Source organism: Gorilla gorilla, chromosome 3 (assembly GCF_029281585.2).
Source record: "Gorilla gorilla gorilla isolate KB3781 chromosome 3, NHGRI_mGorGor1-v2.1_pri, whole genome shotgun sequence".
Classification (NCBI taxonomy): Eukaryota; Metazoa; Chordata; class Mammalia; order Primates; family Hominidae; genus Gorilla; species Gorilla gorilla.
This window is the reverse complement of record NC_073227.2, coordinates 47,594,423-47,611,056: the sequence shown is the minus strand read 5'-3', so window position 1 is coordinate 47,611,056 and position 16,634 is coordinate 47,594,423. Positions and strand designations below refer to the sequence as shown.

The 16,634-nt window shown below is 42.6% G+C and overlaps 1 protein-coding gene across 2 annotated transcripts in view; it reads left to right on the top strand.

Annotated features, from left to right (window-relative positions):
- The window catches only part of SMIM14 (small integral membrane protein 14), an 85,753-nt gene that overhangs the window by 45,056 nt on the left and 24,063 nt on the right, over window positions 1-16,634 (top strand). For both annotated transcript variants that reach the window (XM_019025469.4, XM_063705235.1), the window contains exon 3: window positions 15,473-15,521. In XM_019025469.4, coding sequence (XP_018881014.1) covers window positions 15,473-15,521 — 49 coding nt within the window. The remainder of the gene's footprint in view (window positions 1-15,472; window positions 15,522-16,634) is intronic.

Genomic DNA, 16,634 nt, shown 5'->3' with positions numbered 1-16,634 from the left:
CTTTAGTATTCTTTTTTTTTTTTTTTGAAACAGAGTCTTGCTGTGTTGCCCAGGCTGGAGTGCAGTGGTGTGATCTCGGCTCAGTGCAGCCTCTGCCTCTCACGTTCACGCAATTCTCCTGTCTCAGCCTCCTGAGTATCTGGGATTACAGGTGCACGCCACCACACCCGGCTAATTTTTTGTATTTTTAGGAGAGACGGTTTCACTATGTTGGCCAGACTGGTCTCGAACTCCTGACCTTGTGATCCACCCACCTCGGCCTCCCAAAGTGCTAGGATTACAGGTGTGAGCCACTGTGCCCGGCCGCCTAGTATTCTTTTTTAAAAAGTAACTCATATCCTTATACCAATGAAAACAACCTGGAGAGGGGATTTTTCTTCCATTGAAATAATTTGCTTCTGGCTTTGCCGTCTTCTCCTGTTGTTCTGCTTCACTGGCTGTCACTTGGCATATAGTTTCTTCTATTAATGATAGGAATTCTAGAAAGAGAGAGCAGATGGATTTAGAAATGCGAACTTGGATTATGCTCATGTGTTTTTCCTGTTCTGTTGGAATCTAAGATTTTGGAATGCAGGTAATCCTCTTCATTTTTATGTTTTAATGGTTGAGCTCTGTATTTCAACTCTTAATCTAAACAGCATAACTAAAACTTCTACATCTTTACTGAAATTTGTTTCTGGGCCAGGTGCAGTGGCTCACGCCTGTAATCCCAGCACTGTGGGAAGCTAAGGCAGGCGAATCATTTGAGGTCAGGAGTTTGAAACCAGCCTGGTCAACATGGTGAAAACTCATCTCTACTAAAAATACAAAAATTAGCCAGATGTGGTGATGGGCACCTGTAATTCCAGCTACTTGAGAGGCTGAGGCAGGAAAATTGCTTGAGCCCAGGAGGCAGAGGTTACAGTGTGCAGAGATCGCGCCATTGTACTCCAGCCTGGGTGACAGAGCGAGACTCTGTCTCAAGGAAAAATAAAGTAAATTTGTTTCTGTATTAAAGTACTGTAAAAACGTGATTTGGGAGACCCTTGGTCAGATTCCTTTTTATCGGCCTGAATGCCCTGTAAATTGTGATGTCTACTGTACTTAAATAAATCACTTTAAGGCCCATCGGACCTTTCCTGGAAGAAAAATATCTGTGTCTGGAAAGTTTCTTTGAGAGACTTCTCTATGCAGCAAATGTATTTTTGCTAGTTGCGTTAAAACTTTTGTAAAATATTTGTTTTTCTTTTTAAAATATTAATTATTTATATAAATAATATATGAATATGTGTTTTCAAAAAATATCAATACATTAAAAGTAAGGCTGAACTCCCTTCCCCATACTTAGCTTTTATTTCCTACTTTCCTAGATGAATTGGTGTGTATCTTCCCAGATCTTTTTAAGAAATATGTTTTTAGATACTATGGAATATGTATATTTTCCTCAATTTAATAATATTTTGCATTTTTCATGTTGCTATGAAAGCTGGAGCCTTGCAGGACAATACATTTCTGCAACTTTTTTTTTTTTTTCCCACTTCATACATCTTCACTTTAATCTTTTGATATTAGCAAATCAAAGTCAGGCTCCTTTTTAGCAGTGTCATAGTATTGGAATTCTGTCTTTTCTTTTAATAATAGAAGTAGGCTGGGCGCGGTGGCTCATGCCTGTAATCCCAGCACTTTGGGAGGCCAAGGCGGGCAGATCACCTGAGGTCGGGAGTTTGAGACCAGACTTACCAACATGGAGAAACCCCGTCTCTACTAAAAATACGAAAATTAGCTGGGCATGGTGGCGCATGCCTGTAATCCCAGCTACTCAGGAGGCTGAGACAGGAGAATCACTTGAACCTGGGAGGTGGAGGTTGCAGTGAGCCAAGATTGCACCACTGCACTCCAGCCTGGGCAACAAGAGCAAAACTCTGTCTCTAATAATAATAATAATAATAGAAGTAATATGTGAATATCTAGACCATGAAAGCCTGAAATAATGTAGAAATATGGAGCAAAATGTAAACATGTCCCTTTCTATTGCTCCCCACTCATCCATCCCACTTCATGGCCACTATTACTTGTTTTGTCAGAGGTCACATTAAGTTTGTGGACCTTTTAGTCACATTTCTAGGCAGTTATATACTTTTATATATAATTGAAATAAACTGTTTCATAGGGTATGGCTATGCATTATACTGTTATCTCTTTAATGACAGTAAATTGCATCATTTTTGGTTCAATAAAGTAAACTCAAATTCAGAATGTGCTTTGTAGAGTTGGGGAAAGTATATGAGAAAATCTGGAGTGGTTGCTCAACCTGCATATCATTTAGGCAAAGTAGCCCAACCTATTAGTGTTAGACATTCAAAATATATTTAGATTTGCCTTTAACCTGATTATTTGTAGTCTTTACAAAAATTTTTTTTTCTTTTTTCTTTTTTTTTTTGACAAGGTCCTGCTTGATTACCCAGGCTGGAGTGCAGTTGCATGATCTTGGTTTACTGCAACCTCTGCCTCCTAGGTTCAAACCGTCCTCCCACCTCAGCCTCCCAAGTAGCTGGGACTATAGATGTGTGCCACCACACCCAGCTAATTTTTGTATTTCTTGTAGAGACAGGGTCTCCCTATATTGCCCAGGCTGGTCTTGAACTCCTGGGCTCAAGCAATTTGCCCACCTAGGCCTCCTAAATTATTGGGAATATAGGCATGAGCCACTGCACCCAGCCTGTTTGTCTTTTTTTTTTTTTTTTGAGACAGTGTCTTACTCTGTCGCTCAGGCTGGAGTGCAGTGGCAAGATCTCGGCTCACTGCAAACTCCACCTCCCAGGTTCAAGCAATTCTCCTGCCTCAGTCTCCTGAGTAGCTGGGATTATAGGTGCACACCAGCATGCCCAGCTAATTTTTATATTTTTAGTAGAGACAGGGTTTCACCATGTTGGCCAGGCTGGTCTCAAACTTCTGACCTCAACTGATCCACCTGCCTTGGCCTCCCAAAGTTCGAGGATTACAGGTGTGAGCCACTGTGCCTAGTCCAAATTATTTTCATTATGGAGTACTGCATAGAGATGTTGCTTAATCAAAATGTGATCAGATGTAGTATTAGGTTCTAGCTGGTTTCCCCGTTGAAACACTGGGCTTCTGCAGAGATGTGATTATCCAGGAAGACTTGAGTTGAACGTACTGTATTTGTATTTCATCATTAAAAAAAATTCTCCTATTGTAGTTTGGCTATGTGTATCAAAACTTACAGCGTGCATACCTGTGTTCTAGCAATTCTTCCCTGAGGAGATTAATCAGGTGTGTAAGAATGTATTTATAGGAACATATACACAGCATTGTTTTTCATATATAAATTTGGAAATGATGAAATTAAATGAAATACTGGTGCAGCATTAAAAGATAAGTTTGAGCTATTTGGAGGCATCAGTTTGTGACTGATTGGTAAGTGTGGCAGAAAGAGCAAAATAACTCAGGGTCTTATCTTGTAAAATATGTGCAATCATATATACTGTGTTAGAAAAATGTGTACACATATGTGGAACACGTTAAAATGGTAACAGAATGGTTATCATTGGATGGTGGGGTTTTGTCCATTTTGTTCACTGCTTTATCCATAACAACTAGCACAATAGGAAGCCACATTAGAAAGAAGGTCATGTTTGCGTTATTTTTATAGGGGCTTTATGTTTTATTTTCCATGTTGGGCTCCTTCTAGATCTTTGGATCTGTAATACAGCCTCCCTCGTTTTGTGACTATGTTTCCAAACCCCAATTTGGAATGAATGACCTGAAGCTGATTATCAGAATACTTAAAACCAGTTAGAATAATAGCCCAGGCAAGTTGGCTCACACCTGTAATCTTAACACTTTGAGAGTCTGAGGTGGGAAGATTGCTTGAGCCCAGGAGTTTGAGACCAGCCTGGGCAACACAGTGAGACCTTGTCTCTAAAAATAATAAAATAAAATAAAAAATTAGCCCAGTGTGGTGGCATGTGCCTGTAGTCCCAACAACTCAGGAAGCTGAGGTGGGAGGATTGCTTAAGCCTGGGAGGTCGAGGCTGCAGTGAGCCATGATTGTGCCACTGCACACCAGCCAGGGCAACAGAGTGATACCCTGTCTCTTAAAAAAACAAAAAGGCTGGATGCGGTGGCTCACGCGTGTAATCCCAGTACTTCGGGAGGCTGAGGCGGGTGGATCGTCTGAGATCAGGAGTTCAAAACCAGCCTGGCCAACATGGCAAAACCCTGAACTACTAAAAATATAAAAATTAGCCGGGTGTGATGGTGGGCGCCTGTAATCCCAGCTACTTGGGAGGCTGAGGCACGAGAATTTTGAACCCGGGAGGCGGAGGTTGTGGTGAGCTGAGATCTTGCCACCACAATCCGGCCTGGGTGAAAAGAGTGAGACTCTGTTGCAAAAATAAATAAATAAAAATAAAAAATTAAAGGTGAAACACAAATGCCATTTAAATGAATACTGAAGTAGAATTTAGCTACTGGTGGACCAGTACAACTGGAATATATAGCCGGTCTTTTTCTATAAGACCCTTTCTTTTTTTTTTTGAAATGGAGCTTCACTCTTGTTGCCCAGGCTGGAGTGCATTGGCACAGTCTTGGCTCACTGCAACCTCTGCCTCCTGGGTTCAAGCGATTCTCCTGCCTCAGCCTCCCAAGTAGCTGGGATTACAGCCGTGCACCACCACACCCAGCTAATTTTGTATTTTTAGTAGAGACAGGGTTTCACCATGTTGGTCAGGCTGGTCTGGAACTTCTGACCTCAAGTGATCCACCCGCCTCGGCTTCCCAAAGTGCTGGGATTACAGGCATAAGCCACCGTGCCCGGCCAAGACCCTTTCATATTCAAAAAGAATCCACTTCTTCCCCTTTTTTCTCTTATGAATTATTTGCTGCAAAGGAAAGATCCAGTTAAATACAAGTTATGGGGGAAGCAAGACAACACAGATACTGTAGGCAAAGTGATGATAACCTTTAGGTTTCAGAGGGTACTCTTCTTCCAGTGTGTTGGTTATAGTTTATCTAAGAAAAGACATTTGCTAGACCAGGCGCGGTGGCTCATTCCTGTAATCCCAGCACTTTGGGAGGCCGAGGCGGGCAGATCACCTGAGGTCGGGAGTTTGAGACCAGCCTGACCAACATGGAGAAACCCCGTCTCTTCTAAAAATACAAAACTAGCTGGCTGTGGTGACACATGCCTGCAATCCCAGCCACTTGGGAGGCTGAGGCAGGAGAATTGCTTGAATCCAGGAGGCGGAGGTTGCAGTGAGCAGAGATCGTGCCATTGCACTCCAGCCTGGGCAACAAGAGTGAAACTCAGTCTCAAAATAAAAAAGAAAAGACATTTGCTGGGCATGGTGGCTCACGCCTGTAATCCCAGCACTTTGGAAGGCCCAGGTGGGTGGATTCCTTGAGCTCAGGAGTTCAAGACCAACCTGGGCCACATGGTGAAACCCCGTCTCTACTAAAAATATAAAAACAGCCAGGCGTGGCGGTTGTGCGCCTGAGGTTCAAGCTACTCCTGTGGTCCCAGCTGCTCAGGAGGCTGAGGGAGGCTGAGGATTGTCACTTGAGCTTGGTGCTGGGGTAGGGGGTGGGTGGGGGTGCAGAGGTTGCAGTGAGCCTAGATCGCACCACTGCACTCCAGCCTGGGTGACAGATCAAGACCCTGTCTCAAAAAAAAAAAAAAAAAAAGAAAAAGAAAAGGAAAAAAACGAAAAAAGAAAAGACACCTACTGAGTTAAAGTTAACCAGTGGAAATCTGTGTGTGTGTCTTTTAATTCTGATGATCATAAGAAGTTATGATAATTAAGTAGCCTGCAAAAGCAAAAACAAAAATATGATTGCAGGTTCTGGTTAAAGTGAAGAGACAAACTGTGTAAAACTCCATTGTTTAATGGGCAGATCTGCTCATTAATAGAGAAGGAGCTTAAACATTTGAATTTTAGAGGGAGAATATAAAATTTTTAGGCATAAAATATTTAAAAAACACTTTGTTGGACAGTATAGAGAAAAATGCACAATATAAATAATATTAAAATCCAAAATATTAAAGACTAAGGTATTTTAAAGGTTTTTTTTCTTCTTAAGCAGAAAGGCCAAATTGAAGATTAAGGATAAGTTCTAGGATGATGTACAATAAATTATGCTCATTAGGAAGCACTAGAGTTCTGTTAAGACACTTTCTTAATTAAGCACGTGATATTAGCTATAATATTGCAATGATGTGAAAACATTCTATGGGCCATGAGCTGAGTTCTTTATGTACATTAATATTTATATATTTAATTATATCACTTAATCCTCATGGTGAATTTAAGGTTGATAATAGGTTGTATTTATCTTTTTCATAGTTTGAAACTTTGCCTTAGAAACAGAGACAGGGGCCGGGTGCGGTGGCTCACACCTGTAATCCCAGCACTTTGAGAGGCTGAAGTGGGCGGATCACGAGGTCAGGAGTTCAAGACCAACCTGACCAACATGGTGAAACCCCGTCTCTACTGAAAATACAAAAATTAGCTGGGCCTGGTGGCACACACCTGTAATCCCAGCTACTTGGGAGGCTGGAGGCAGGAGAATTGCTTGAACCTGGGAGGCAGAGGTTGCGGTAAGCCAAGATCGCACCACTGTACTCCAGCCTCGCCTGGGTGACAGAGCGAGACTCCATCTAAAAAAAAAAAAAGAAAGAAACAGAGACAAGATTTGAACCCCGATACCTCTGACTTTTTGGCTGGGTGTGTTGGTTTATACCTGTAATCCCAGCACTTTGGGAGGCCAAGGTGGGAGGATTCCTTGAGCCTAGAAGTTTGAGAACAGCCTGGACAACGTAGGGAGACTCTGTCACTACAAAAATAAAAATTTAAAAACCGGGTGTTGGTGGCACGCATCTGTGGTCCCCACTACTCAGGAGGCTTGAGGTGGGAGGATCACATCAGCCTGGGAGGTCAAGGCTGAGGTGAGTTGTAATCAAGCCACTACACTAGCCCGGGTGACAGAGTGAAACCCTGTCTCAAAATAATAATAATAATAAACCACACACACACACAAAATATTTTTTAACCACATTTTTGTACCTCACTGTTTGTCAGTTCATTGGCAGCTCTGTTGAATGAGAAAGAAGAACATCTCCAACACATATGAGGTTCTTGAGCAGATGTTAAAGAATAGCAATTAAGTTCTTGTTTAGGTATGTTTCAGTAACTCTAGAGAGAGATTTTTTGTTCTTTGTAATTTTTTTTCGAAGAATTTCCCCAGCCTAAGTTTCCTCATGGAAGCTACATTTGTCCACTTGTTGTCATTAGAATCTTCTTTGATCTACATTTCCCCCTAAGCCCATGACTGCCAAGGCTTTCTTTTTTTTTTTTTTTGAGATGGAGTCTCACTCTGTCACCCAGGCTGGAGTACAGTGGCACGGTCTCGGCTCACTGCAACCTCTGCCTCCGGGGTTCAAGTGATTCTCCTGCCTCAGCCTCCCAAGCAGCTGGGACTACTGGTGTGCACCACCACACTTGGCTAATTTTTGTATTTTTTAGTAGAGATGGGGTTGCACCATGTTGGCCAGGTTGGTCTCAAACTCCTGACCTCAAGTGATCTGCCTGCCTCGGCCTTTCAAAGTGCTGGGATTACAAACATGAGCCCCGTTCCCGGCCTGCCAAGGCTTTCTAATAGGCTTTCTAGATATCCTATTGGACTATTTTAGATTCTATACTTTTCCCTAGCATATCTCTGTGGCAAGTCTTCCATTCTCTTAATCCCTTTTTGTGCCTTTTTCTTTTCTTTCTTTTTTTTTTTTGGAGGCACTGTCTCACTGTGTTGTCCAGACTGGAGTGCAGTGGCACAAACACAGCTCACAGCATCCTCGACATCCTGGGCTCAAGCAGTTCTTCCACCTCAGCCTCCAGAGTTGCTGGGATTACAGGTGCACATCACCACATCCAGATAATATTTTAACTTTTTTGTAGAGATGGGGTCTTTCCATGTTGCCCAGGCTGTTCTCAAACTCCTGAGCTCAAGCGATCTTCCCACCTCAGCCTCCCAAAATGCTGGGATTACAGGGATGAGCCACTGCACCTGGCCTTTTATGTGTTTTAATCTCTTTTTATTCTGCCTCTTCTCCCACTGAAGAAATAACTACTTCATATTATTTGACTCATATTATTCTATTACTGCTTTACTCATATTATGCAGTCTCTGCTTTTTTTTTTTTGACAGTCTCACTCTGTTGCCCAGGCTGGAGTGCAGTGGTATGATCTCGGCTCACTGCAACCTCCATTTCCCCAGGTTCAAGCAATTCTGCTGCCTCAGCCTCCCGAGTAGCTGGGATTACAGGTGTGCGCCACCACGCCTGGCTAATTGTTGTATTTTTAGTAGAGACAGGGTTTCACCATATTGGCCAGGCTTGTCTCGAACTCCTGACCTCAGGCGATCCACCTGCCTCGACCTCCCAAATTGCTGGGATTACAGGCGTGAGTCACCGTGCCCAGCCCAGTCTCTGCTATTTTGAAGTTTCCTCACCTCAAGAACTTTCACGACCATCCTTGTTTAGATGGGGAGATCGAACTCTACTTTTACTTCTTTCTTGGCATCAGTGTTAACATGAATGGTTTCCTGGACAGCAACTACTGTCAGTAAATTGTCCACATGTGGCACCCATCCCCACATTACTATAATATAGAAGATATTTAAAGTCTATATTTCTATAGATACTGTGGGTATTATCTTTGGTTTTTCTCTAATTGTTGTTTTTACAAATTGTTTCCCTTTGGAGTAGACAAAATCAACATCAATGGTACCAATGTTTTCTACAAGTAAGTCAAGAGAAGATTGAGATACATTGTAAATTAGGCCTCTCTGCTTAAGAGTTGCATCAAAACTGTGAGATTCTCAAGTTGGGTGTGGTAGCACACACCTGTGGTACCAGCTACTTGGGAGCCTGGGGCGGGAGGATTGCTTGAGCCTGGGAAGTGTAGGCTGCAGTGAGCTATGATTGTGCTGCTGCACTTCAGCCTGGGCACCAGAGAAGACCTTGTTTCTTAAAAAACAAATAAAATTCCCAAAACTAAAATTCTCCTGTTTTACTGGATACTGGACACATGGTTTTTGAATGCTTTAAAAGACTACGATTTACCCATCGTAGGTGTTTGAATTCAACACATTGAATATACATTCCAGCACACTCTGCTTTGCCAAAAACCTTAAGTCCTGGACTAGGAATATGGTTGTGGTACTTCGGCATTTCATTATTCAGAGCCTAGAGCATAGCCTGTTTGTGAATATGAGGAATGTAGCCGTCAAGCCACAGAAGGGCAGGATCCAACACCAGCTCTTGGCAAGATGTCCCAAAGATTCACCGTAGCTTGGTCTAAGATGAAGTTGCTTCTCTTAGCCAGGCTCCTGATAATTTCTTTCATTCTTGATTGTGTTTGTGAGTACGTGTACAAAGGCACTCATTTTTCATTTAAAACTGAAAGGAGGCCAAGCACAGTGGCTCACACCTAAATCCCAGCACTTTAGGAGGCCGAGGTGGGAGGATCACTTGAGGTCACGAGTTCAAGACCAGCCTGGCCAACATGGTGAAACCCTGTGTCTCCTAAAAATACAAAAATTAGCTGGGCGTGATGGTGCAGGTCTGTAATCTCAGCTACTTGGGAGGCTGAGGCAGGAGAATCACTTGAATCCAGGAGGCGGAGGTTGCGGTGAGCCGAGATTGCATCACTGTACTCCAGCCTGGGAGACAGAGTCAGACTCCGTCTCAAAAAAAAAAAAAAAAAAAGGCTGAAAGGGCTCCTGTCTGCCCAGCAGTGAGCTAAAAACCGTATTCTTTTCTACTGAAAGGCATAATTTGACTCCTGCTTTTCTGGCTCCCTTTACCTAGGAGAAACACTTATGAACCAACACACCTTCCATATTAAACTGCATAATTTCTCTAATTACCAATTGTGTGTGAGTAATTGGTTCTATAGATACTCATATAGCAGGAAAAATTGTACATTACTTAGCATCAAAGGGAAGCCTCCTCCTCCTCCTCCTGGTGGAAGGAGGAGAGATTAGTGCTGAAGAAAAACACTGGTCATGTTCATCTTAAAGACTACTGAATGACAGGCCGGGCGTGGTGGCTCATGCCTGTAATCCCAGCACTTTGGGAGGCCGATGCGGGCGGATCACAAGGTCAGGAGTTCAAGACCAGCCTGGCCAACATGGTGAGGACCAAATAACATAGTAAATTAAAGTTTTTAGTATAGTATTTAGCATACAGCAAGTTCCTAGAAATATTTGTTCCAATTGCCCGACATGGTGGTGCACACCTGTGTTCTGTTACTTGGGAGGCTGAGGCAGGAGGATCACTTGAGTCCAGGAATTTGAGACCAGCCTGGGCAACATAGTGAGACCCTGTATCTAAAAATAAGGAATTTAAAAAAATTGTTACAACAATTGCAATTATGTGGATGTCTGCATATTTTAAGACTAGAAAAGAATACATAATAATGATAATTGTATTAAGGCAGTGAGTAAATCCATATTAATTTCTAGGTATTCTGTAATCTATTGTAATACATAATATAAATGGTAAGTTATTTATTACAAATGCTTTTAAAAATATGTAATGTATATATGTATTTTGAGATGGGGTCTTGCTCTGTGGCCCAGGCTGGAGTGCAATGGCATGATCTCAGCTCACTGCAACCTCCACCTCGCAGGTTCAAGCGTTCTCCTGCCTCAGCCTCCCAAGTAGCTGGGATTACAGGTGGCACCATGACATCCAGCTGTTTCGTATTTTTAGTAGAGATGGGGTTTCACTATGTTGGCCAGGCTAGTCTCGAACTCCTGACCTCAAGTGATCTGCCTGCCTCAGCCTCCCAAAGTGCTAATTTTAACGTTTGTGTTAAAATATGTTTGTATTCAAATATATCAAATATTATATAATGGAAAAAATATTCCTATTCCACAGTGTTAAAAATATATAGGTATTCCAGCCACGTGTGGTGGCTCATGACTGTAATCCCAGCACTTTGGGAGGCCGAGGCGGGCAGGAGGACACTGGAGGTCAGGAGTTCGAGACCAGCCTGGCCAATATGGTGAAACCCTATCTCTACTAAAAATACAAAATTAGCCGGGCGTGATGGCAGGCGCCTGTAATCCCAACTCCTTGGGAGGCTGAGGCAGGAGAATCGCTTGAACCCAGGAGGCGGAGGTTGCCGTGAGCTGAGATTGTGCCACTGCACTGCACGCCAGCCTAGGCAACAGAGCAAGACTCCGTCTCAAAAAAAAAAAAAAAAAAAATATATATATATATATATATACACATAGGTATAAGTTATATACATTGGTAGGTCTTAGAGTTGGAGGCAGTCAGAGAAATTACAACATGACATTGTGATGATCTGAGCCTTTGTAGAGAGCATTTGGTTCTGAGGTTAACTAAATGCAGCAGCTAAGTAACATGTCTCAGACGCTTCAACCACAGTGGCCTTTTGGTTCCTTGATACCGACTCACAGGCAGGGCACCTTGTCACCTAGGGACCTCCTAGTCATGTACTTTGCCTGAAATGTGCCTACCCTTGATCTTTACTATCTTGTAAATAGCACTTAAGTGTCACTGCCTCTGTCTTCCTAATTTAAAGTGGCTACTCAACTGCCCTTCTGTCATACCATGCTATTTTCATTCTCTGCATGGGTCTCTGACATTTAAAAAATATGTGTTCATTCCAGAAGCTTTGTAGAAAGTGTTATATAAAAAGAAAGAAAGAAAGAAAAGACCAAGCATGGTGACTCACGCCTGTAATCCCAGCACTTTGGGAGGCCGAGGCAAGTGGATCACTTGAGATCAGGAGTTAGAGACCAACCTGGCCAACATGGTGAAACCCCATCTCTACTGAAAATACAAAAATTAGCCAGGCATGGTGGGGCATGCCTGTAATCCCAACTACTTGGTAGGCTGAGGCAGGACAATCACTTGAACCTGGGAGGTGGAGGTTGCAGTGAGCTGAGATCATGCCACTGCACTCCAACCTTGGTGACAGAGTGAGACTCCATCTCAAAAAAAAAAAAAAAAGTAGGCTGGGTATGGTGGCTCACGCCTGTAATCCCAGCACTTTGGGAGGCTGAGGCGGGTGGATCCTTTGAGCCCAGGAGTTCAAGACCAGCCTGGGTAACATAGCAAAACCCCATCTCTACAAAAATACAAAAAAAAAAAAAAAAATAGCTGGGCATGGTGATGTGCACCTGTAGTCCAGCCACTCAGGAGGCTAAGGTAGGAGGATCACTTGAGTCCAGGAGGCAGAGATTGCAGTGAGCCAAGATTGTGCCAGGGCATTCTAGCCTGGGCAACAGAGCAAGACCCTATCTTAAAAAAAAATAAGAATGTGTAATTTTGGTAAGAGTTTTTTGATTGACTCCTTTCATATTTAGAAAGGGTTAAGATATACAGCATATTTTTACATTAAGATCTGGCTGGGCATGGTGGCTCATGACTGTAATCGCAACACTTTGGGAGGCTGAGGTGGGTGGATTGCTTGAGCTCAGGAGTTCGAGACCAGCCTGGGCAACATAGACCCTGTTTCTATTTCATTAAAATTAATTTTTTAAAAAAATCTGTTTTCTTCACTGGGCTTGGTGGCACATGCCTGTAATCCCAGCACTTTGGGAGGCGTAGGCTGGCCGATTGCTTGAGCTCAGGAGTTCAAGACCAGCCTAGGCAATATGATAAAATCCCATCTCTACCAAAAAATACAAAAATGTGGCGTCTGTAGTCCCAGCTACTTGGGAGGCTGAGGCAGGAGGATTGCTTTGAGCTGTGATTGCGCTACTCATCTCTAGCCTGAGTAACAAAGTGAAACTCTGTCTCAAAAAAAAAAAAAAACTATTGTCTCATTCTTATTAAAACAAGACTAGTTTTTTTGTTTTGTTTTGTTTTTGTTTTGAAACAAGGTCTACTACCACCAGGCCTGGCTAATTTTTCTATTTTTTTGTAGAGATGAGAGGTTCAGCATGTTGCCCAGGCTGATCTCAAACTCCTAGGTTTAAGCGATCTTCCTGCCTTGGCTTCCCAAAGTGCTAGAATTACAGGCATGAGCCACCGGGCCTGGCTCCAAACAGGACTACTTTTAGTAGTATACACCAAAGCAAGCCTGATCATCTTAGAGAATAATTTACAAAATGATTCGTTTAGTTGTTAATTCCAATAATTGTTTAGTTGAAGTCATAATTTGTATGGCGCAGTAATAAAAGCTAACATTTCTTGAGTCATTACTGCATTTCACATTTGGTATCCATTTTAATTCTCACTAGTACTCTTAGATATAGGTGATATTATATCCTCATTTTACCAGACGAGGAAACTGAAGCTTAGAGGTGTTAAATTACTTGCCCCAAGATCTTGAAACTTAGAAAGTTGCAGGGCCAGGTGCTGTGGCTCACGCCTGTAATCCCAGCACTTTGGGAGGCTGAGGTGGGCAGATTGCCTGAGCTCAAGAGTTTGAGACCAGCCTGGGCAACATGGTGAAACCCTGTCTCTACTAAAATACAAAAGAAATTAGACGGGCATGGTGGCATGCACCTGTAGGGAGGCTGAAGCAGAAGAATTGCTTGAACCCGGGAGGCAGAGGTTGCAGTGAGCCGAGATTGCGCCACTGCACTCCAGCCTGGGCGACAGAGCAAGACTCCGTCTCTAAGAAGAGAAAAGAAAAAAAAAAAAAAAAGAAAGTTGCAGAACCAGACTTTAAATCTAGGCCTGTCATTCTGCAGAGCCATGCTGAACCAGCTAAGCACTACTGCACCATAGTTGCTGTCCCAAACAATTCCAAGTGTGGATTACTACTCTAATGGAGAGGGTGTAGTTAGTAATAAGACTAACTTGGAAAGTTATATGCCCCTCATTGTCTTTACTATTTATTCACCTCTATTTTAAGGTTTATAAGATTTTCGTTTTTAAACATCCTAAAAGGTCTCAGCATAGGTTGTATGCTTATAAAAGGATGGCTTATAATATAGATAGATGGGACTTTTCTTTTTTAACTTTCTTTTTAAAATTGATAATCACATGATTCTAAAATTATATAAAAAGACAGACATTGAAAACTTCAGCTCCTATTTCTGTCACTCTTCTCTACTCCCCCATTGTACCTTCACTCCTTGTGGTAACTCCTTTTATTAGTTTCTTATCTATCCAACCACTGATTCTTTATGCTTCCTTTCAAAGATGCATTTTCTACAAATAGAAAATGTTTTTTTTTCTTTATCTGCTTCTAATTTTCAATGAGAGGAAAAATCTCTTTAACAAAGGTTTACTCTTCTAGTTCTCTACAGTTTAGCACTTTCCCTTTGGGATGCCTAATTATATATTGGCAGCAAGAATTTGTGTCATGGGTGATTTTTTTAAAGTTATTTAATGAAATGGGTCAGTTGTAACAGATCACAGTATATTTGAAAATTATTTTGGGTAGGAAAAAAAGTAGACAGCCCCTCAGAGTATTCTGTGTTTGTGTATGATTTTGAAGATACATTCTGTGACAGCATTCATTAAAAACCAAAACATGGGTCACGGGCATGGTGGCTCATGGCTGTAATCCCAGCACTTTGGGAGACCGAGGCAAGTGGATCACTTTAGGTCAGGAGTTCAAGACCAGCCTGGACAACATGGTGAAGGCCCATCTCTACTGAAAATACAAAAAAACTATCTGGGTGTGGTGGCGGGTGCCTGTAATCCCAGCTACTCAGGAGGCTGAGGCAGGAGAATCGCTTGAACCTGGGAGGCGGAGGTTGCAGTGAGCTGAGATCACATCATTGCACTCCAGCCTGGGCAACAAGAGCTAAACTAAATAATAATAATAATAAAATAATAATAATAATAATAATAATAATAATAAAAACCAAAACATGGTTTGTCACTAGACTGGTCAACATAGTAAGACCCCCATCTCTACAAAGTGATTTTTAAAATATTACCCAGGGATGGTGGCACACACCTGTAGTAGTACCAGCTACTCAGGAGGCTGAGGCAGGAGGATCATTTGAGCCCAGGAGTTTGAAGCTGCAGTGAGCTAGGATTGCACCCCTGCACTCCAGCCTAGGCAACAGAGTGAGACCCTGTCTCAAAAAAACAAAAGAAAACATGATTTTTTTTTTTTTAAGACAAGGTCTCGCTCTGTCACCCAGGCTGGAGTGCAATGGTGCCATCTTGGCTCACTGCAACCTTTGCCTCCCAGACTCAAGTGATCCTCCCACCTCAGCCTCCCTAATAGCTGGGACTACAGGCACACACCACCACATCTGGCTAATTTTTGTACTTTTTGTAGACATGGGGTATTGCTATGTTACCCAGGCTGGTCTTGAATGTCTGAGCTCAAACAATCCACCCACCTCCGCCTCCAAAGTGTGGGATTACAGGTGTGAGCCACCGCACCCGGCCAAAACATGATCTTTCTAATAATTATGGTCCACTTTTGTTTAAGTCTAATCGCTAACTTCCCTTTCTTATTCATTGTAGTTACGGCAGTCCCAGTCCTACTGCACAGACACAGAGTGTCTTCAGGAATGTAAGTACCACTGAGACAGGAGGAAGGATGGCATTGGGGGCAGAATTAGAGGCCAGATGCCTGTGAATATTTGTCAGAATTTATTCTTACATTGCCTATTCTGGTGGTTACCAAAAAAAAAAAAAAAAGAGCGACACATACACACAAAAGAAAGAAATTATTCTCATAGTTTGCTCTTTAATAAGAAAATGGTTCTCAGTAATGTATTTGCTACTTGACTATTTCATTTTTTAACTTAAAATTTTTTTCATGCCTCAAAAACCCTGCTTATTGCAGAACATTATAAAATAAGTATACGGAAAAAAAAAGGCTGGGTGCAGTGGCTCACACCTGTAATCCTTGCACTTTGGGAAGCTGAGGCCGGTGGATCGTTTGAGTCCAGGAGTTTGAGATCACCCTGGGCAACATGGGGAAACCCTATCTCTACAAAAAATACAAAAATTAGTGGGGCATGGCGGTGCATGCCTGCAGCCCCAGCTACTCCTGAGGCTGAGGTGGGAGGATCACCTGAGCCTGGGGAGGTTGAGGCTGCAGTGAGCTGTGATCGCACCACTGCACTCCAACCTGGGTGACTGGAGTGAGACCTTGTTTCAAAAAAAAAAAAAGAAGAACTTCCAGAATAGTTAAAGATAACCACTGTTGACAAATTCGGGTATATCCTAGTCTTTTTTTCTTGGCAAATAAGTCTGTAACAGGGCACTGTGGGCAGGTGTAACTGGGACATCAAAGCTGCTTGCGCAAACCATTCACTCTCTCCCTAACATCTATTTGCATCTGTTGGCAGGCTTGAGAATTCTTTTTTTTTCTTTAATTAAAAAAATTTTTTTTTTAAGAAACAGTGTCTTGCTTTGTCGCCCACACTGAGCGCAATTGTGCGATCATGGCTCACTGCAGCCTTGACCTCCCAGGCTCAAGTGATCCTCCCACCTCAGCCTCCCTAGTAGGTGGGACTACAGGGATGCACCACCATGCATGGCTAATTTTTTAGAATTTTTTGTAGAGTCACGGTCTTCCCATGTTGCCCACATGGGTCTTAAACTCCTGGGATTAAGTGATCCTTCTGCCTCGGCCTCTCAAAGTGCTTGGATTACAGGCGTGAGCCACCATGCCCAG